The following is a 22,477-nucleotide window of genomic DNA, read 5'->3' as shown; positions in this document are numbered from 1 at the left end:
TTTCAACCATTAGTTTTCAAGTTACGCACTGGACAAGATGTGCTTGACCATTGTATGAAGTTGTATTGAATTCTAACTAGTGTTTTTCAAGTTATGCTCCAGACAAGGAAAATGCAACAGAAAATTAACAAAGGTCTTTAACTCTATACTAACTTTCAATTATAGGTCAAGGTCATATTTGAATTATTCTATATCCCAGTTTTGCCATAAGTGTCCAAATTTCAATTAAATTTGTAAATGAATAAAGTAATGACAAACTAAGCTAAATTCAATACATTGTGATTTGTTATTGATAGACAAGATCATATATAGGTCAAGCTCACATTTAAATTACTCAACATCTTAGTTTCAACTAAACATAACTATATGCCAAAAATTGAAGCTATCAGATATAATTTATTTCAAACAAAGAAATTTTTCTAGAAATATGTAATAAAGTGTGCTCTCCTGCAGTTAAGAGAAGGGTACTTATATGAATAAAATTCAGTTAGCATGATTTTTTATTTGTAAAGACATACTGTGTGTACAAAAGAATTTTCATTCTTAAAACATAAATATCTATACATCAGTAATTCAGACACTGTTTCCAGACTAGCATTTATATTTCCATTCAAGATTTAGATTTAGAATCTTTATCAGTCAATGCTGTATCTTTAGTTATAGAATCTAGATCAGTCCCTTTCATTGCATTATCTTTTAATACATTAATTTCATCTACAGTAGCATCATCTAACTCTCCATCCACCTCACTGGCCTGAAGTTGTTTGTTGTTGGAAATATTGTTATAAATAGCCATTGCCTGCAAAAATACAAACAAAAATACATAGTAAAGATATTTCCTATAAGTTTCAACATTTTTGTGAAAGGCAAAGATGGAAAATTTAAACTGGTGAGCACATCAGAAGATGAAATTATGGAAAATATGAACACAATCCATTAATAAATAACAAAAGTATAGCAAATTATAAATTCATTCAAATGACCTTCAAGCTTAGGGTCACTGATTACTGAAGGTCATAATCAATTGGTCTCCTTGAAGGTTTTGTCCAAAGGATTGTTGAGTCCAAGTATAAAGACAATCCATATATAAATAACAATGTTATAGTCAATTACAGCATATCCAAGCAAAATTCAAACACTTGACCTTGCAGATCACAGATCAAGGTCATTTATGAGTCAACTCCAGTCTGGACTATTTAAAGGTCTCGTGTAAAGGGATGTTGTATCCAAGTATGAAGATAAGAAATAACAAATAATTGCCAATGTTAGTTTCTGGATTGGGACGACTATAGCAAAAGCTTGAAATTTTTCTACGAAAAAGTCGAGCTAAAATATTATGCCCGTCAATGTAGACACATTGACATGATATTGCAGCTAGTAACAACAATACATAATTATAATGACAAATTATAATGACACTAGGAACTTGCAAAGTTGAACAAGCAATTATCATAGTATTGCAAGCAATCCATAAGTCCCCTACCGGTTAGAACCCATCAACATTCTGAAGGGCCATTGGCCATTCACGAATGTTTCAATTTTTTCTATATTTTAAGTAAATTTGTTGAAAAAGTTCTTTAAAAGTGTTCACAGGAAACAGTTTTTATGAACAGACAGACAGACGGACTGAAGGACACTCTAAAGTTAATATTTGAAACATCCCTGTTACCAAAATATAACATTTTTAAAAGCAAAATTCTTAAAGAGGAGATAACTCTTGAATTAAAGATGCAATTTCATAAAAAAAAATCAGCTCTTTTTTACTAATCACAAATAATGTTATATTTGCCAACCAATATTTTTTCAAAATAGGGAGAACAGATAAGACATGCATAATCTCAAGACTGCCATCTACCCATATGTCAAGTTTCATAAAAATATTTCCAGTACTTTTTGAGTTATCACTGGATTCAGTGTATGTGTAAAATTTGCCATATTTTCAGTCTATGTGTTGTCATAGCAACCAGAATTTTCAACATAGGAAGAAAAGAAAAAGACGTGCATAATCTCCAGACTGCCATCTACCCATATTACAAGTTTCATAAAAATATTTCTATTACTTTTTGCGTTAACACAGGATCCAGTTTATGTGTAAAATTTGCCATATTTTCAGTCTATTTGTTGCCATAGCAACCAGAATTTTCAACATAGGAAGAAAAGAAAAAGACGTGCATAATCTCCAGACTGCCATCTACCCATATTTCAAGTTTCATAAAAATATTTCCAGTACTTTTTGCGTTATCACTGGATCCAGTTTATGTGTAAAATTTGCCATATTTTAAGCCTATTTGTTGCCATAGCAACCAGAATTTTCAACATAGGAAGAAAAGAAAAAGACGTGCATAATCTCCATACTGCCATCTACCCATATATCAAGTGTCATAAAAATATTTTCAGTACTTTTCAAGTTATCGCGGGATCCAGTTTTGTGGACGGACGGACTGACTGACGGACGGACTGACAGACAGACGGACAGACAGACAGACGGACGGAGGGTAAACCTAAAGTCCCCTCCGGTAAACCGGTAGGGGACTAAAAACAATCCATATTATACTAGTACCTTTAGGTACTAGTATAATTTTTATAAGTTATTTGGCTGGGGATCAAATTTGCGATGAATGACTACGAATGTACTGAAACATATGGTCCTTCATCAAATTGTCACAGACAACTTGTGTTGCACCTAGGAAAAATTATAAATCCTATCACAACTGAGCCAACATTTTGAATTCTTTGCGAAGATGACAGACTCGGTTTGAAATAAATCCTATAATTGTATATGATAAACATGATGTTTTAATGATGTTTCATTTACCTGAGTCACCATACTGCTAATGTCACCAGTGCTGTTTGGCAACAATACAGTGTTACCTTTCTTTGCCAGATTACCAAATGCTGCTACATACTGCTCAGCTATTTTCATGGATACTGCATTCATTCCATTCTGAGAAATATATACAAGATGATTGTTACTTTAAATTTTATTTAAACATGAATAATATTCCAGAATTACAAACATCTGTTGTGAATTATCAGACAGATTTTAAACTCACTTGAGCTCACTCCCTGAATTTATAGGGACACACCATCATTACAATACAACGTAATTTTCAAATATAAATACATCTACTAACAAGAGGGCTTTGATGGTCCTGGATCACTCACCTAAGTTACAATGCTACAAAAGGTCACATTTTTTTTCAATGTTAAGTCAGTAATAAGGTCACAATGGGTTTGTCATTTTTTACCCTACCTGCATAATGTATTTGAAATATTTGTAGAAGTCTGCTACAAAATGCTTCATGACAAATATCTAAGCTTTGGAATTGTGGGTTTTTTTTGCATTCAGTACAATAATCACATTCAAACGTTTGTAAAAAAAATATTTTCAGCATTTTAACTTCATGGTAATTAAAGCATTAATACTGTATACCAAACATCAAGTTGTACTTTCATCATGATAGGTGAGCCACTAAAGCATCATGTACAAACAAATTAACATAAAGAAATACCTTTTGTCTCAGAGCAGCCGCAATGACTTCAACTGAAGTTGCCTGTGCACTTGCTTTAGCTAGGATAGCCTGTGCTTCTCCTGTAAATCATGAAACTGTATGTTAAATCTTACAGTAGATTTCACTAATACAAAATTATACAAGAACTGTTGAAATATTCCTGGAAATTTGTTTTAGGAACATACTTTGCTTTGTTGAGAACAATCATATTTATTATGTACAATTTTTGATATACTACACATGACAGATTGCTGCTGAGTTTACATGGATAAAACAAGAAACATGGCAATGCCATGAAACCAGGTTTTCAATTATCACCATTGTAGATAAATATGTTGTATTTGAAATACAAATACAAGCAACAAACAATGTAACTATGTGCAATGTAAAACATGAATAATGTAGGAGGAATTGCGCACAGAAGAAGTGTTCACTATATATATTCTGTATAAGGAAAACAAGAACCGGTTGAACCGGGTGATGCTCCCCGAGAAGGTTCTGGACACAGGAAAGTATAAAAAAAAATGAACAAAGGGCAATAACTCCAAAATTACACCATGCTTTGTTTAGGTTCTTGAAGCGTTGCAGTTCTATCCAATTATTATATCTAGCTACCTACAAAGTTTCATGTTGATATCTCTAATAGTTTTAAAGTAATGTCCAGGACAAAAGTCAAAAAGTAAAAATAAACAAAGGGCAATTACTTCAAAATAAGGCAAGGCAGAGTAATGATTCTTAAGCACTGCACTTCCACCCAATGAGACCTATCTATCTACAAAGTTTCATGTTGATATCTCTTATAATTTTAGAATAATGTCCCAGACAAAGTTCAAAGTGTCAAAATGAACAAAGGGGAATAACTACAAAAGAAGGCAAGACAGTGTTACAGTTCTTGTGCACTGCAAACTTACTCAATGAGATCTATCTACCTACAAAGTTTCATGTTGATATCTCTTATACATTAAGAAATATGTCCCGGACAAAGTTCAAAGTGTAAAAAATAAACAAAGGGGGATAATTCAAAAATTAGGCAAGGCAGAGTTAAGGTTCTTGTTCACTGCACACCTACTCAATGAGATCTATATACCTACAAAGTTTCATGTTGATACCTCTTATACTTTTAGAGTTATGTCCCGGACAAAGTTCAAAGTGTAAAATAAACAAAGGGGGATAATTCAAAAATTAGACAAGGCAGAGTTACGGTTCTTGTGCACTGCATACCTTCTCAATGAGAACTATCTACCTACAAAGTTTCATGTTGATACCTCTTATAGTTTTAGAGTTATGTCCCGGACAAATTTCAAAGTGTAAAATAAACAAAGGGGGATAAACAAAGGGGGATAATTCAAAAATTAGGCAAGGCATAGTTACAGTTCTTGTGCACTGCACTCCTACTCAATGAGATCTATCTACCTACAAAGTTTCATGTTGATACCTCTTATACTTTTAGAGTTATGTCCTGGACAAAGTTCAAAGTGTAAAAAATAAACAAAGGGGGATAATTAAAAAATTAGGCAAGGCAGAGTTACGGTTCTTGTGCACTGCACTTCTACTCAATGAGATCTATCTACCTACAAAGTTTCATGTTGATACCTCTTATACTTTTAGAATTATGTCCCGGACAAAGTTCAAAGTGTAAAATAAACAAAGGGGGGTAATTCAAAAATTAGGCAAGGCAGAGTTACGGTTCTTGTGCACTGCACACCTACTCAATGAGAACTATCTACCTACAAAGTTTCATGTTGATACCTCTTATTCTTTTAGAGTTATGTCCCGGACAAAGTTCAAAGTGTAAAATAAACAAAGGGGGATAATTCAAAAATTAGGCAAGGCAGAGTTACGGTTCTTGTGCACTGCACACCTACTCAATGAGATCTATCTACCTACAAAGTTTCATGTTGATACCTCTTATACTTTTAGAGTTATGTCCCGGACAAAGTTCAAAGTGTAAAAATAAAAAATCATGTAAACAGGATTTTCAATGTTAATGTCACTGTGACCTTGACCTTGGAGCCAGCCATGTGGAACATGCGTTCTGCACGTCATCTTGATGTGGTAAACATTTGTCTGAAGTTTCATCAAAATTCTTCAAAGGGTTGAAGAGTTACAGAGCGGACAGGATTTTCAATGTTAATGTCACTGTGACCTTGACCTTGGAGCCAGCCATGCGGAACATGCGTTCTGCACGTCATCTTGATGTGGTAAACATTTGTCTGAAGTTTCATCAAAATTCTTCAAAGGGTTGAAGAGTTACAGAGCGGACACAATTTCGTTTGACGCCCGCCCGCCCATCCGCCCAGCCGCCCATCCGCCCATCCGCCCATCCGCCCGCCATACCCCAATCTAATAACCAGGATTTTCAAAATTGAAAACCTGGTTAATAAACTGGTATAATAATTAATTTGTTGAACCAGGTTTCACCCATGGAAGATTTCATGTTGCTCTAGAAGAGACTATGTTACATGATATATAACTATAAATCTCTATGCCATCTTGTTACAGAGAAAATTTTCAAATGTGTATCAATGTAAGATAAGTTGAATAAACAAACCCTGAGCCTGATTGATTTGTTCCAATTTGTTGGCCTCTGAGTTAAGAATTCTTGCTTGTTTCTTTCCTTGCGCTACATTTATGTCAGCTTCTTTTATACCTGGAATAGATTACAACAGCTTACAAATTCTGGACAAGATTTTTCTATTTATAGCTCTGACAGCCATTTTGTGCAGCAGAGTGGAACATGCCAGCAATATGCACAACAAAGGATGGTACTTATTACTTCTGTGATTCATTGAAATCCACCAGCAGTTTGTCCTGTGAAAGCTGGAAAAGAATTTTCTATATAGCTCTGGTGGCCATTTTGTCCAGCCAAGCAGAACGTGTAACAAGGGATTGTACTGATCACTCCTGTGAAGTTTCATTGAAATGCCACCAGCAATTTGACCTGTGAAAGCCGGACGAGATTTTGGCCATTTTGTGCAGCGAAGCAGAACATGCCGGCGATATGCAAAACTAGGGATGGTAATGATCACTCCTGTGAAGTTTCACTGAAATCCGGCCAGCAGTTTGATCTGAATGCAGACGGACAGATGGCAAGGCAGAAACAATATGTCTCCCAAAAGAGACATAATTCTTTAAAGAAAAAGTAGGTCATTGAGTCACAGGGCAGGACCATTTTTGACATTATGGTACTAAAGTTATGGAAGAAACTCTGGGCATTGTAGCTTCTGACAAGATTTTTTTAAAGATTTCATTTTTAATTCTATAAGATTTCATCTTTAAGTCTAATTTAGCTCAAGTGACTTACTTTTGCATCAGAATAAAATCATTAATTAATAACAGTTTGGTCAAAATCTATTAAATGGTTATGGAGCATGTATTGTTTAAAGATATTGTACCACTGTAAATTGAGTGATCCTAAAAGCTAACTCTAGCACCTTATGTCAGGTTTATTTGTTTGTTTTGTTGGATTTCAAATTACACAAACACTGTTAACATCACGTAGTGAATTTCCAACCTTAATGGTGCACTAAGAACTGATGAGATTCAAACCCATAACTGTGTTGTGGCCCCCTTGTGTCAGCACTTCAGTTTCTCAGATAATCCATATAATGAACCATAACTGTTTTGTAAATATAAACCCATTGTCCATTGAATGACATACTGTAGGAAATTTAATGATAAACATTGTAAAGGTAGTACATTTTTTCATTGCCTTCATATGATAAATAAGCAAACCTTCAGATTCTAGGATAGCAGCTCTCTTTTTTCTCTCAGCCTCTACCTGCATTTGCATAGCTTCTTGAACCTTTTTTGGTAACTCAATATTTTCTGTAAAGAGGTCAAACATCAATCGTTATAATGAAATAAAGATTGAGTGACTCAGTATCTGCTACACTACTTTATATTGAATGTTGAAAAATGATGAATGAATTTGTTAAATAAGTGCATCTACTTCATTCAATACTTACAATGCTTATAGTGTGATATACATGTACATGTATATATAAATTGAAGAACAAATAAACACTGTATGTAAGCACTTTACCAAAATCATTAAATCATAATTATGTTACAATACATATTGGCCATAACTCAATAATACACATTTGAATTTGGACAGTATTTATTTAGCATCATCTCCATTATGTTCATGAAAATGTAAACAACCAGTTTCTGTTATAAGTGTAAAAGACCTTAATTTTAATGGCACTTTGAAAGCATCATTTTCAGTTCATATGTAGTACATTCATGCAAAATTTTCATTAAAATTTGACCATCTAGTTCTGGAGATATAGATGTAGACATAGACTTACAGACTTATCACTCAATATATCCCCTCCTGATATCCATGTATACACATAGCTTAATCAATATCAAGATAAATCTAAATTACCCAACTTTAAAGGATGGATATTATCTTAACAAGATATGTTTGTAAAACATGTATGCCCCCTATCAGCAGCCAATTAGTCATGTGATAAGGTTATTATCCATGACTTCTGACCCAGTGATCAAACAATTAATAAGGGTTATCAAGTATCTACTGGTCATGACCTTGACCTTTGACCCCTTGACCCAAAACTCAATAGGGGTCATCTGCTGGTCACGACCAATCATCATACAAAGTTTGAAGTTCCTAGGCCTAAGCGTTTTTAGTTAATTGATCAGAAACCGTTTTTACCTACAAGGTTAATGTGACCTTGACCTTTGACCCCTTGACCCCAAAATCAATAGGGGTCATCTGCTGGTCATGACCAATCACCATGCCAAGTTTGAAGTTCCTAGGCCTAAGGGTTCTTTTATTATTGATCGGAAACCGTTTTAACATACAAGGTCAATGTGACCTTGACCTTTGACCCCAAAATCAATAGGGGCCATCTGCTGGTCATGACCAATCACCATGCCAAGTTTGAAGTTCCTAGGCCGAAGCGTTCTTTAGTTATTGATCAGAAACAGTTTTTACTTACAAGGTCAATGTGACCTTGACCTTTGACCCCTTGATCCCAAAATCAATAGGGGTAATCTGCTGGTCATGACCAATCACCATACCAAGTTTGAAGTTCCTAGGCCCAAGCGTTCTTAAGTTATTGATCAGAAACCGTTTTTACTTACAAGGTCAATGTGACCTTGACCTTTGACCCCTTGACCCAAAACTCAATAGGGGTAATCTGCTGGTCATGACCAATCACCATACCAAGTTTGAAGTTCCTAGGCCCAAGCGTTCTTAAGTTATTGATCAGAAACCGTTTTTACTTACAAGGTCAATGTGACCTTGACCTTTGACCCCTTGACCCAAAACTCAATAGGGGTCATCTGCTGGTCACGACCAGTCATCATACAAAGTTTGAAGTTCCTAGGCCTAAGCGTTTTTAGTTAATTGATCAGAAACCGTTTTTACCTACAAGGTCAATGTGACCTTGACCTTTGACCCCTTGACCCCAAAATCAATAGGTCATCTGCTGGTCATGATCAATCACCATACCAAGTTTGAAGTTCCTAGGCCTAAGGGTTCTTAAGTTATTGATAGGAAAGCATTTTTACCTACAAGGTCAATGTGACCTTGCCCTTTGACCCCTTAACCCCAAAATCAATAGGGGTCATCTACTGATCATGACCAATCACCATACCAAGTTTGAAGTTCCTAGTCCTTAAGGTTCTTTAGTTATTGATCGGAAACCGTTTTTGCTTACAAGGTCAATGTGACCTTGACCTTTGACCCCTTGACCCCAAAATCAATAGGGGTCATCTGCTGGTCATGACCAATCACCATACCAAGTTTGAAGTTCCTAGGCCTAAGGGTTCTTTAGTTATCACTCGGAAACCATTTGGTCTACGGACCGACGGACCTACAGACCAACGGACCGACAAGTGCAAAGCAATATACCCACTTTTCTTCGAAATGGGGGCATAATAAATAATTGCTAGTAAGGCCCCCGTGACATAATACATTTTTGGTAAAGTTGATTTTCTTTTGATCTTTCGAAAGAACAAAGTGGGGATACAATGCAGAAAATATGTGCCGACTCCCTTGCAATGAGCCCTGAACATTATTTATTTGTACATGAATTAAATAGAAAGTAAGTCATCATTTGGCAACTCGAATACATGGTAAAGCATAGTACATAAAAGTACCACAGTTTAAACGGTATCGTTTCAGTTTTTAGCAATCGTGTCAACATTTACAAAAATTGTAAACGTGGGAGCCTTAATTGCTAGCATTATAGACATAGTGCTATGAAGATGAGTATTTCATTTCATTTGTATAAAAGAAGAGTAATTTAAATAACAATTTTTAAACAAAAAAGTTCCCAGTTAAGAGTAGGAATATTGTTGGTGCCAGATTAAGAAACATAAATGTTGAATGTGATGTGGCAAATTACTTTAAGGAACAACTATGGAACAACTATATCATAGATAAGGTAAAAGTAAGTCTTATCTACTTACTTATTTCATATCGAAGACAGTTAATACCCCACGCATCTGCTGCTTTATTCAAGGTTTCTGTAAGAAAATTATAAATATTTATTACATGCTTTTCAGTGGTTTATAGAAATATATCAGTAAAATAATTATATAAAACTGAAATTTCACTGTTTGAAAATATGTGAAAATATCAATTTGATATTTTTCACTGTTTTGAATTTAAGCCCCTTATGTTGTTTCAGTGATATACCAGCGTGAACAGTACTGGAAACCAACTTAATGATGTGACATTGTTAATGATGTCACCTTCTTTTATTATTTGGCACGCTTTTCATTTACCGGTAGTATTAGTTTAAATGTCCTTTTAAACATTTTTTTTTGCATATTATAAAAGAAAATTTGTTACGTTTAGTGTAAGATCGAAATATATTTCACCTTGTGAACACCAAAAGTTCTTGTATTATAGTTTGGGGACCTTTCTGTTGAAAATGTGTCAGAGTTAAATCGTATACATATACATGCACAGTGCATTAACTGGACTGCAGGTATTAGTTACCCGCACTCCAGAGCATGCCCATCGATTGGCTCATTTTTGGTGGGCTTTACTTATTGTGACAGCAGAGAAAGGGAAAGCGACAGAAATATCATATTCAGATGCTCGTTCATTGGTTTCTTTTTTGGGGGATTTCATATTGTGACAACAGGGAATGTGTTTTATGTTTGAATATGATACAAGAGAGAAAGAACATCAAAACACTCGGCAATCTGATTAATACTCGTACAAATCAGCTAGCCTCGTGTTTCGAAGTTATTTCTATTACATATTTCACTTGTGGCTACGCCACTTGTGAAACATACCTTTTGGTGCTCACTCAGTGAAATATACTCTGATCTTACACAGAACTAAACAAAACTAAACAAATATCCTCTATATACTTATTGGTCTTATGCTATTGAAATAAATTTGCCAGGTAGAACATAACATTAAACTGACCATGTGTTAGAATATAATTTCTTTTTGATATTACTCATATAATTTCAAATTTGCTGTTCAAATTCTGTATACTTACCTACAATATATATGTTGAGAGCATCTCTCTCTTTAAAGACTGTGTCTAGTGGTATTTTACCGATCTCGGATCTCATTGTAGTCTGTGCCAGCTGAGTTATAGCAAATTCTGGATCTTCAACACCATAACTAGTCTGTCATAATAAAAGTATAATGGGTCACTTATCAACTATAATAATGTGCAATCATCAACACTAAACTTAAATTGTGACTTTCTGCACTGCCCTTAAATATCTCAAGTGGACCATTACATGGTAGTAGGTGGGGCGTGGCATATTGGTAAGATTTGTTTCAATCTGAGAAGGAAGTTTTTCCCTCTTTGTGACTCTTTTCAATGTTCAAATATCTATAGCTCCCCTTATTACATCTTTTTTTCAAGTTAAACATTTGCTTAAATTTATCATATTCTGGAGAACTATTAACATAATTATCATGGATCCCAAGCTGGCCCGAACTTTCTTCATGGGGTAATGATTTATATACCTTTGCAGAGGACAAGGTAATGCTACATGCCAAATTATCTAAGCTCTAAGCAAAGTAATTTTACTCAAGAAGATTTAAATTCCAATATTGAACTATGTACACTAAGTGACTCGCAGCGCACTGTCTATTTTACTCTCTTTCTCGTGATTTATAAAAATGTTGCAGGGATTTGGAAAGTAATGCAACATGTGACAAAGTCATATTATAATGCTTTCAGTCACATGAATAGTCCCAAAAATATGACATTAGGTCGCATGATTTAACAACAAAACAATCCGAAAAAGAGCATTTATTGAAGTAGCATTTTATAAGTATTTAAAAATATTTTGCTGTCAGCCTAAAACCCATGCATTCAAATTTCAATAAAACTGTGTTTGTACAGGTTAGGCTCAAGTTCTCACCATAAAAGCAAGTGATCCATGCATAAAACCTATTTTCACCTTATAACTAGCTGTTTTGGTGATGTAAATTGTGTGCTCATTGTTTCATTTTATGCATGTGCTCATTAGAAATCATAGGCTATTTTGTTACTATATATAGTAACAAGTGTATTAATGGGCAATACTACAAGCTAAATATCTAAGCTCTATGACATTAATTCAGAGAATAAATTTAAATGCGTATTTCTATAATATAATTCTATTATTGACCCCACTGGCCATTACCGACCCTGAGAGCATAATGTGTATTACTTTTTAGAAGACAACAATGTGTTGCTACATGTAAAAGGCCTAAGCTCTTGGAATTGTAGTGTCTAAGGCCATGTACTTTCTGAGGAGAAGGTTTTATGAAAGTATTTTCTATACAAGTAAGGGTAATAAATAACACAGCCATATTTGTCCCTAGGGAAATAATATATTTAACATCTGTAGACACTTGCGCTTTAAAACCCCATTTTAGATTCTATGATCCAGATACATGTATGTTTATGAGACAAATGTTGGTAGAATTGTATTAGAGGAATATGCCCAATAAGTTATACAGACATGCAATTCTTTTAAAAAGATGTTCAAGTCTACTTCAATAATGCACGTATTTAATCAATTTTAATATTCATATAAATGCAAATTTTGATTAGTGTCTTACATACCTTGTAGGGGTCAGTAACTTTTACATACAGAACACCATCTATTTTCAATGTCACATTGTCTGAAAATAGAAAGAAACAGAAAACAACTAATTAGTGACAAGTAAATCTATGTTTGTAAGCCTGTATATTTTTCTTCTTCTATTTTCCACATATCAAACAAGCCACTATGCTTTTTTTAAAAGGCAATACAGTAAGACCACTTAATTTCAAATGTAAATGTAAAATTCGAAATTGGGGGCACACGAAGTTCGAATGTGTTTTTGTTTGTTTACTAACTAAAAGAACACTTCATTACATTAATGAACTGTTGATTCACTCAGTATTACTTTAAAAAAAAACATAGGCACAATATTTTGACAGGAAATATGAAATTTGGGAGCCCAAATTAATTCCCAAATAAAACTGTTTTTTTTTTACTTAAAAACCTAAAAACAAAAATTTTTCACCCTTGGGATTTTTCCTCATTCTAAAATTTTAAAACATTTGCTTTTTTCGCTTTTTAAGTTTTATGTCCCATTGGGCCAAGAAACTTTAAGAATGACACTTATGCCACTAGTTATGCTGACAAATAAGCCAACATTTTCTTTCCTGTTTTCTTTGGTACTGTATGTGATAAGACATTACTAAAAAAATGTACAAGTTAGGCTAACATTTCAATATGTTTTTGTCATAATTATGATGCTCAAGTTGGTTTTTTCTTAAACCTACATGTATATCTAATGAGTCAAGTTTTTTATGCTTTGTGTTTGATATCTTGCGGCTAATTTTTTAATTGCAACCGTGCAAAGGAAACACAAACAAGAGCACCGCTAGGCGGAGCATTATATGCCCGAAAGTGTTTTTTTTTCTTTACTAAGGATGAAGCATTTGTAAGACATTACATAAATTAAATAAAGTATTACCTCCTTCAAATAGCAATCCTCCTATAAAGTTTGAATATTGTGGGCCAAATGGAACTTCAGTTATGCTCTGGAAACTGTTTTTAGTTTTGAGGTAATAGCTACCTTGAACTTTGACCGTGTGACCCCAAAATCAATAGGGGTCTTCTACCCAATATGGACAATCATCCTATGAAGTTTCAACACTATGGGCCAAATAGAAAGTAAGTTATGTTCTGGAAACTTTTTTCAGTTTTAAAGTAATAGTGACCTTGACCATTGACCTTGTGACCCCAAAATCAATAGGGGTCTCCTACCCAATATGGACAATCATCATATGAAGTTTGAACACTGTCGGCCAAATGGAACTTAAGTTATGCTCCGGAAACTGTTTTCAGTTTTAAGGTCATAGTGACCTTGACCTTTGACCTTGTGACCCCAAATCAATAGGGGTCTTCTACCCAAAATGGACAATCATCCAATGAAGTTTGAACACTGTCGGCCAAATAGACCTTAAGTTATGCTCCGGAAACTGTTTTCAGTTTTAAGGTCATAGTGACCTTGACCTTTGACCTTGTGACCCCAAAATCAATAGGGGTCTTCTACCCAATATGGACAATCATCCTATGAAGTTTGAACACTGTGGGCCAAATGGAACTTAAGTTATGCTCCAGAAACTGTTTTCAGTTTAAGGGTCATAGTGACCTTGACCTTTGACCTTGTGACCCCAAAATCAATAGGGGTCTTCTACTCAATATGGACAATCATCCTATGAAGTTTGAATGTTGTGGGACAAATGGAACTTAAGTTATGCTCCGGAAACCAAATTGCTAACGGACGGACGGACAGACAGACGGACGGATAGACAGACGGACGGACGGACGCCCGGGGGTATAACATAATATACCCGAAATTCTTTCGGGCATAAAAAATGGTCGCTTAATAAATGGTCTAAGAGACAAGGCATGAGAAAAAAGGAAAAATTTGTTCATCAGGTTTTTGTTTCGTTTGAGGTTAGAAGTTTTTCTTATTGATTTATAAAACATATATGGGCATGTCCTTCACAACATAAGCATGGAAAAAGTTTTAAATAATGTAAACAGTTTATACCTGAAGTGATCGCATGCTGTTCCGGAACTTCTATTGCAATTTCTTTAAGAACTTGAACATATTTTATTGAATCTATCACTGGTATAAGAATGTTGAAGCCCTGAAAATGTACGATAAATCATCATACAAAAATTATTCTGCATCAGTCCTTATGTCTATGTTCACTATAGGTAACATAAATTAACATGTGCTTTTATAATGTTCAAATCTTATTAATACTGTTAAAATATGTATGTTAAATTGTTCTAATTATTTCTTTCCCATACAAAACATGTCAAGATAATATTTTATTTAAGGATTTAAAGTATATCCAAACAGAGCTATACCGGATTCAAAGTAGCATGATATTTCCCAAATCTTTCTACAACCCATGCTTCCTGTTGCGGTACAAATAGTATAACTGTGTTAAAAGGTCTGTCTCTACTTGTGGTTGAAAGTAATTGGTGCTGTTGGTAGCTTAAGTATAATGCTCTCTGAAAGTAAAGAAAAGTTATATTATAATCAGGCCTCGACATTAGCGGTGGTCCATTGGTCCGAGACCACCTGATTTTGGCAAGGACCACCTAATTTTACAGGCAACTGGTCCGTTAGACCACTTGAATTTTCCAAATGGTGCAGGGCTCATCTGGGAGAATGGTTATTTGGTCGAAAAACGTGTTCTATAATTGTTGTTTAAAACCATTTCTCCGATGTACAGGTATATGTTCATTCATCTCATTAGTTCAAAAAGATCTTAAGACATCCATAACTTTTTATTAACTCGCTAACAGTGTAGTTAAAAAAGTAGAAAATTATTTTAATAATTAAAGTATAAAATTCATTCAAATGTCTCTAGTACTGCATTGAATTTATAACATTGTATCACTATGGGATATCGGATAAACACATGAATAATGGTGCAAACAAAGGCAAAGGAAAAATTAAATATCTAGTAATCTTTGGCTACTTTTTTAAACGATCAGAGATCCATTTTTTTCTTATTTAAAGTACTTTAAAAGGTTATAAATACTTTGTCAAAAATAAATAAATTTCAACAAACAAGCATGTATAATAAATCTGTGAGGAAGATAAGCTCAATTATAATGTAGGAATTTTTCTGTTTATCATTAATATTTCATTGTTTCAAAGACATAACTTATTATAATAACTTAATAGTTTAATTAAAAATGTTAATCTATAAAAAGCAATTATTATTCTTATAAGATGTACCCGGAAACAGCAATGAGTATTTGAATAACAGTAAGGAAATAAGTCATTCACAAATGGTTTCACTATTCCCTAACTTAAGTTGCGGAAGAAGTCACATAACCGAAGTATGAGTACTGTCATGTATTTTTCAATGAGATAATAATTACTAAATAGGATTACAATTACTTACTATCTGATTTGATTGAAATAGAAAAAATACATGTTTTCTTCAGTTGTTATAAATCTAATAATAAATATGTCTCTGTCACCAATTTTAAGTGTAGTTCTTCTAAATCTGAAGTTTCCTTAAAAACAAATGAGTAAAAAAAAGATGGACCACCTGTGTTCGGAAAGGACCACCTGAATTTTGGATCCATTGTTCCGGCATACCACCTGCTGAAAAAGTTAGTGTCAAGACCTGATAATAAATTGGCCATAATTATAGCTCTGAGATCTATTTCTAGAACATGTCAAAAGTTTTGTTGAGGACCATAAGGTCAAGCTGCATGTCGAATATCTAGTCTAGGTGAGCTAAAAAGGGCATATTTTCATCAAAACTATACTTATTGCTGAATGTGACACCCAATGTCCTTAACAGAAGCTGACTTTGATAGTATACATGGAAAGGGTAATAACTTTGTCAAAGAAAAACACAATTTAAAAAGAAATTGCCTCTGGTGAAAATAAAGACAATATTATACATGTATGTACATCAATGCATTAAAAAATTTCAATTAAGTTTGAAAGAGGTACCGGTAAGTAGCTGTTGTGCTAGGTTTTTAGTTATATAAAGGTCATATGAGGACTCAGGGTATTTTCACCCTATCACTGACACCAGAGGCAAATAGAAGAATCACATTTTCAATCCAAAATAGCCTCCTATCTCAAAAAAAGTCAAATTATTTTTGTTTAAAGCTTCAAACAAGTGATAGTTTATATGATCACAGACAAATAAAAACAAGGAAGTCATATGTTAGGTAGTTTTTTAACTTTTTTAAATTCCTTAAAATTTCCTAAAATGCCCAATGATTTTTTTTCAAATTATGCCTGCAGCCTTCTAAAATAGCTGGAAAAGTTCAGCTTTTCTGGTGAGGGCATAACTATCTATATAGGAGAGTATGTGACAGAATCCACATGATTTTGAAATAAAATCAGCCATTTATTCCTATTTGATTATACACTCATACATTTTACAATAAAATTTTTATTACTGTCAATTTCCTGAGAAATACATGATTTCAACATTTGTTTTTTCTATTTTACTGGACTTTGTATCAGTGGCAATAGTATTCTACACTTTTGCCAAAATTTTCTTACATAACTCTCTATCTAGGGTTGGATATAGCCATGAAAAATGGTATTGCGATATACAGAGGATATTTGTTTAGTTTAGTGTAAGATCGAAATATATTTCACCTTGTGAACACCAAAAGTTCATATTTCACTAGTGGAAAATTACACTAAACTAAACAAATTTTCTTTATATTTTATGTTTTATTAAAATGACATTTAACCTAATACTTAATGAAAGCGTGCCAAATAAAACTACAACGTGACCTCATTTACGACGTCACATCATTAGGTTGGTTTCCAGTACTGTGCAAATTCACTGTTTTAAAAAGTGAAATTATCAGTTTTATATCACTGTTATGTTTCTATAAACCATCGAAAAACATGTAATAAATTGCAATATTTGATTTGAATATTGGGATATATTGCAATATATTGCAGTATCCATTAAAGTTGATATATACGATAAATAGCTTTTGTTAAAACATAATATGTTTTTATTTGAATGCATCAAAAAGAAAACCATGCAAAATCAAGAATTAAATTCACTTTCTCTACTTAAACAGATTTTAATTACATAAAATAAAGGTAAACTATTTAAATACAACTCAGAATAATCAATCAAACTTCTTTTTTAAGAAAACTTGATTTTACTAACAATCTAAAGCTCAGCAGCCAACATTTTTATACTTAATTTTCTTACGACATCAGTTCATTAAACTAATTTAGGAACCATTAGGTAATAGCCAAAATCAGCAACAAGAAGCAGCAGCACAGACTTAAAGACAAGTCTAAGAGGATTTCTCAGGTAATCTCTAATATAATATGAGATTTTACAAGTTAATTATTTGAATTTATTCAACTATCAGACAAAGAAGCATTGAAATATTCTTATTTTATCACATTAACATTAAGTGGGGTATCAACTATATTAAAGAGCAAGATTATTCTAATATGTCAGCAGTTTATACTGTGCAACTATACAATCAGAAACCAGTCTATAACCAGAACTTATATCAAAATAACACATCAAATTATCCCGAAACAACCATTGTTCAATCACAACCTAAATTCGAACACATTGTAAATTCAGCAGCGCTGATGTCATGTCAGACTAAATTGCATTAAGTCACATGTTGTATTAACTTCAACTCCTGCAAAAATGTCAATCAATAATAGATACACATTTGAAAAAAATCGATAATTTTGATTTATTATTTTAATGTCTTTGAATTATGAAAATTCACCCAAAACGTACACAAAAACAGGTGGCAATGTCTAACACTAAGCTGTTGTTACATAATGGACACATTCCATAGCAGTGATGACAAAAATGGTTAGGAAAAAAATCATGCAAACGACATTTTTAAACAGGACACAACATCTTTGTATGAACAGAACATTTTATTGAAATCATTTTAACAGATATAAAAGTGAATTATATACAATAAATAAGGAGTATATATTGATATATCTATGTATCGCTGATGTTTGTCATCTGATATCGATGTATCATCAATATTTTTACTTTGCAATGAATCAATGACAGCTCTTAATTAAATGTCAGATGCTATCAGAAAAACAACAAGAGCCATGTTAGCATGGCCATCCCCCGCCAAATGTGTTTGCTCATTGTAAGAATGTATATGTAGTAGAGCAGAATAATTCAATCTAAAGAGGTCTTTTGGTAATGAAAACTGATGGCTGAAGTGATTTCAGATTTGAAACCTATGTGAATACTGATGGCTGAAAATAACAAAGGGCAATAACTAAAAAATTATGCAGGGTAGAGTTATCATTCTTGTGTGCTGCACTCCTCCTCAATATGATCTATCCACCTATGAAGTTTCAAGTTGATACCTCTAACACTTTTTGAGATAAGCTCCGGACAAAAAGTATGAAAAATAACAAAGGGCAATAACTCAAAAATTATAAAGGGTAGAGTTATCATTCTTGCGCACAGCATTCCTCCTCAATAAGATCTATCCACCTATGAAGTTTCATGTTGACATCTCAAAGACTTTTTGAGTTATGCTCCACTCAGGTGAAAAATTAAGTATGAAAAATAACAAAGGGCAATAACTCAAAAATTATGAAGGGTAGAGTTATCATTCTTGTGCACTGCACACCTCCTGAGTGAGATATATCCACCCATGAAGTTTCATGTTGATATCTCAAAGGCTTTTTGAGTTATGCTCTGGACAAAAATTAAGTTTGAAAAATAACAAAGGGCAATAACTCAAAAACTATGCAGGGTGGAGTTATCATTCTTGTGCACTGCACTCCTCCTCAATATGATCTATCCACCTATGAAGTTTCAAGTTGATACCTTAAATACTTTTTCAGATATGCTCTGACAAAAATGTCGGACAGAAGGATGGACGGACGGAAGGACGGAAGGACAGAGACTATTTCTATATCCACCGCCGGCTTTCGGTGGGGGATAATAAGAAACTGTTTGTTTTAAGTGAGACAATGTAAACTGTCCAACTTTAATAATCAATAATATCAAAATAGTCGCTTGTTTTAAATAGTGATAACATTTTTAAGTAAAACTTTTTATAAAGTACTGACTGCAGAGTTTTACCGTTTACCAAAAGTCTTAGGTGTATTTAAAATAATTATTTATATGATCTATGACTAAATATTCACCAGCCTCTACATGAGGGTCCTTATTAATAAAATCATAATTTGTAATAAAGTCTTTTCAAGTGATGACTGTAGAATAGATCCTTTGTAAGTGATACCATGTGGTAATATTATAAAATGGTGAAGATAATATGGCTGTGATGGTTGGATGCATTTATCATTTTTCATCCCAAATAGCGTACTAAGAAGTGACACCTTTATATGCCCTTTTTGTACACACTCTCTACCCTGGAATACAGCTCGATCGTCTGGGATCCATACCTCTAGAAAGACATTAACAGCTTGAGAAGGTCCATAAACAGTCCGCTAGGTTTATCACAGGCTACTACATCTCGAGCTCCCCCAGGTGTGTCACACAAATGCTTCGAAACCTGAAACTACCACCACTCCTGGACCAAAGGAAAGTAAACTGACTGACGATATTTTATAAGGTGGTTGGGGGGCTTGTGCCAGCCCTGCCTTATCAAGATTATTTGACGCCTGTCCAAGCAAATAAACGCAAAGTGAAAGCTAAGACTTACAGAAAACATTATTGAAAACCAATAAATCACTTTATATGCTTTAAATCTGTGCAGTGTGAAACTTTAAGTTAAAACCAATCATTTTTCCCTAGAACTATTTTCGATTGAATGTATTGATTGAGCTAGCTAAAGATACTTCAGCGAACAGGTTTTATAGTACTGCTAGACCTGTTCACTGAAGGCAATCCCGTATCGAAAGTCAACCAGAACTGTGACATATTTATGTCATGCTGTAATTCAATATATATGCGTGATCTGGACAAAAACTATTTTAATACAGGTAGTTAGATATATTTGGGACACTTCAGTCTATCTATTTGAACAAAGAATGTTAGATTGATGAAATAATGCCTCAAAGTTTATCAGTGGGTTCAGATTTCATAAAATTCGCCGCCATTGCTGCCCTTATAATCACGTGACTAGGGAGAAGTTAGGTTCGGGTAACCTTTGCATGACATTTGGTGACCCGTGACCCAAATGCTATGCTTTGCAATTATGAATAACGGTGTATTTATTTAATAACAGACATTGTACCAAAAACATGTTGGATTTATATTGTTTTGATTGATGATTCATGAACTATTTGTTTGTTTTTATTTAAAATCGTACACTTACTAAAAATAGTGTATGGTCCGTTACTAAAAAAAAGATGCTAGAATTCCCAAAACTTGAAGTCCCGCGAGATTTCATTTGAATGCAGACTCCATATTGGTAAACATTCTCTACATATTTCCCTAACAAATAGTTAGGTACACAATGTCATTGAAGTATCATTTAAAAACAAAATATGAATTGATTCAAAATTGATTTGCTTATCAAATGGCATGTTTATTTGACCCAAATTTGATTAATATGGGTGATTTTAATAGGTTTTCATGTACTGCAAAGAACTGCCAAAAGTCTGGTAGCCTTTGCAAATAGGGTTGACCCATAACTTTACTGTCGCACAACGTGAAAATAAAAGCGACATATAAAGTTATGGAAGCCAGATCTAACTAGTATTGAGCAATAGTGTTGCACAAGCTCAGATAGTATACGTTCTCAAATCAGCCTTATTAGGAATAAATCATCTGTCCCGTTCCTTACATGCTGATAGGTCCTGCAATGTATCATCCAGATCTAGAATGTGCATATATGATGTGATATAATTTAAGTAAGATACCCCACCCACTTTTCAACACAGGAACTTTCTGAAATTTCAGACATATTTCATTGTAAACAGATAAAGAAAATGTTGTCAACTATCTATTAGCTTACCCGACATTTCAATAATGACGTTTGTCTGAAAGAGCGCATCATTTTAGGTTCTTTCAATCTCTTGTTTTACAATTTAATGATGAAAACATGCAAAGAGATTTCGTAACCAATCCTAATGGACGCAAAACATTTCGACCCTGACAAAATCGTCCCGATAATCACTCGCCTATCTATTAAATTGTACCATGAATATTTCGGTACATATACTTTTAGATTCAGGAGACACTATATACATTGTATGTAACGCTCCATACAAATTTTATCACTTTTTAATTGTCTAATAAAGAAGCTGTATTTTATGAAAATTGATTGGAAAATAGTTTACATTATCTTGAAATTCAAAATATCGGCCAAACTTGACATGTCAGAATAATAATACGTGTTTGAAGATATGTTTGGAAATTTTGCACGGTTACATGTTATTTGGAAAACATGAATTTACTTAAAATACTATTGTTTTTTAAGGAATTGCTAAATGCTACATCACCGCAGGAATCACAAAATCTGGCTCCGTTAAATCAATGTCAAGTCATCAAACGGACTTACGATAAAAGGCAAGACGTACTACATATAGTTTACTTTCTGCCGGATTACACGGAGAAAATGGTATTGATCCTGAAACATCGTTACATCTGATAAGAACTTATGTATCTCTAGTCTTAATTATTATATGGATTAGAAGTTATAATCCCACTACAAAAGTATATAATACAATTGGAACTTTTTCAAAAGAAATTACTTAAACAAATATTATCGCTCCCACAAACTGTTGCAGATCCTGCTCCATATTTACTCTCTGGCTTTCTACCAGTCGAGGAACAATTACACATAAAAATCTTGAACTTCTTCAATAATATCTTTCTTCAGAAGGAAAGTAGTGTTGAGAAAAAACTTGCTAGAAGACACTAACAGTTAAAAGTATGAATAGCTCCAGTTGGTTCATTGAAGTTAAGAAACTATTTTGGAAATACGAACTTGGCGACATCAACCAAAACCTAGATCATCCT

General features: G+C 33.6%; 1 protein-coding gene across 1 annotated transcript; it reads right to left on the bottom strand.

Moving 5' to 3' along the window:
- Nucleotides 1–263: 263 nt before the first annotated feature.
- LOC132741304 (stomatin-like protein stl-1) lies at nt 264–21,631 on the bottom strand. Its single transcript, XM_060729433.1, has 11 exons — nt 21,471–21,631; nt 14,892–15,038; nt 14,566–14,665; nt 12,578–12,636; nt 11,006–11,138; nt 9,957–10,013; nt 7,248–7,340; nt 6,064–6,162; nt 3,513–3,592; nt 2,816–2,944; nt 264–799 (listed from the first exon to the last, which is right to left on the bottom strand). Exons 1-11 carry the CDS (start codon nt 21,510–21,512, stop codon nt 611–613), a joined length of 1,128 nt encoding a protein of 375 aa, XP_060585416.1. The 5' UTR covers nt 21,513–21,631; the 3' UTR covers nt 264–610.
- Nucleotides 21,632–22,477: the final 846 nt, after the last annotated feature.

The sequence above is a fragment of the Ruditapes philippinarum genome, unplaced genomic scaffold, assembly GCF_026571515.1.
Source record: "Ruditapes philippinarum isolate M1 unplaced genomic scaffold, ASM2657151v2 ctg4477_1_1_1_1, whole genome shotgun sequence".
Taxonomy (NCBI): Eukaryota; Metazoa; Mollusca; class Bivalvia; order Venerida; family Veneridae; genus Ruditapes; species Ruditapes philippinarum.
The sequence above is the reverse complement of the archived record's forward strand: the minus strand, read 5'-3'. Positions and strand labels throughout refer to the sequence as shown.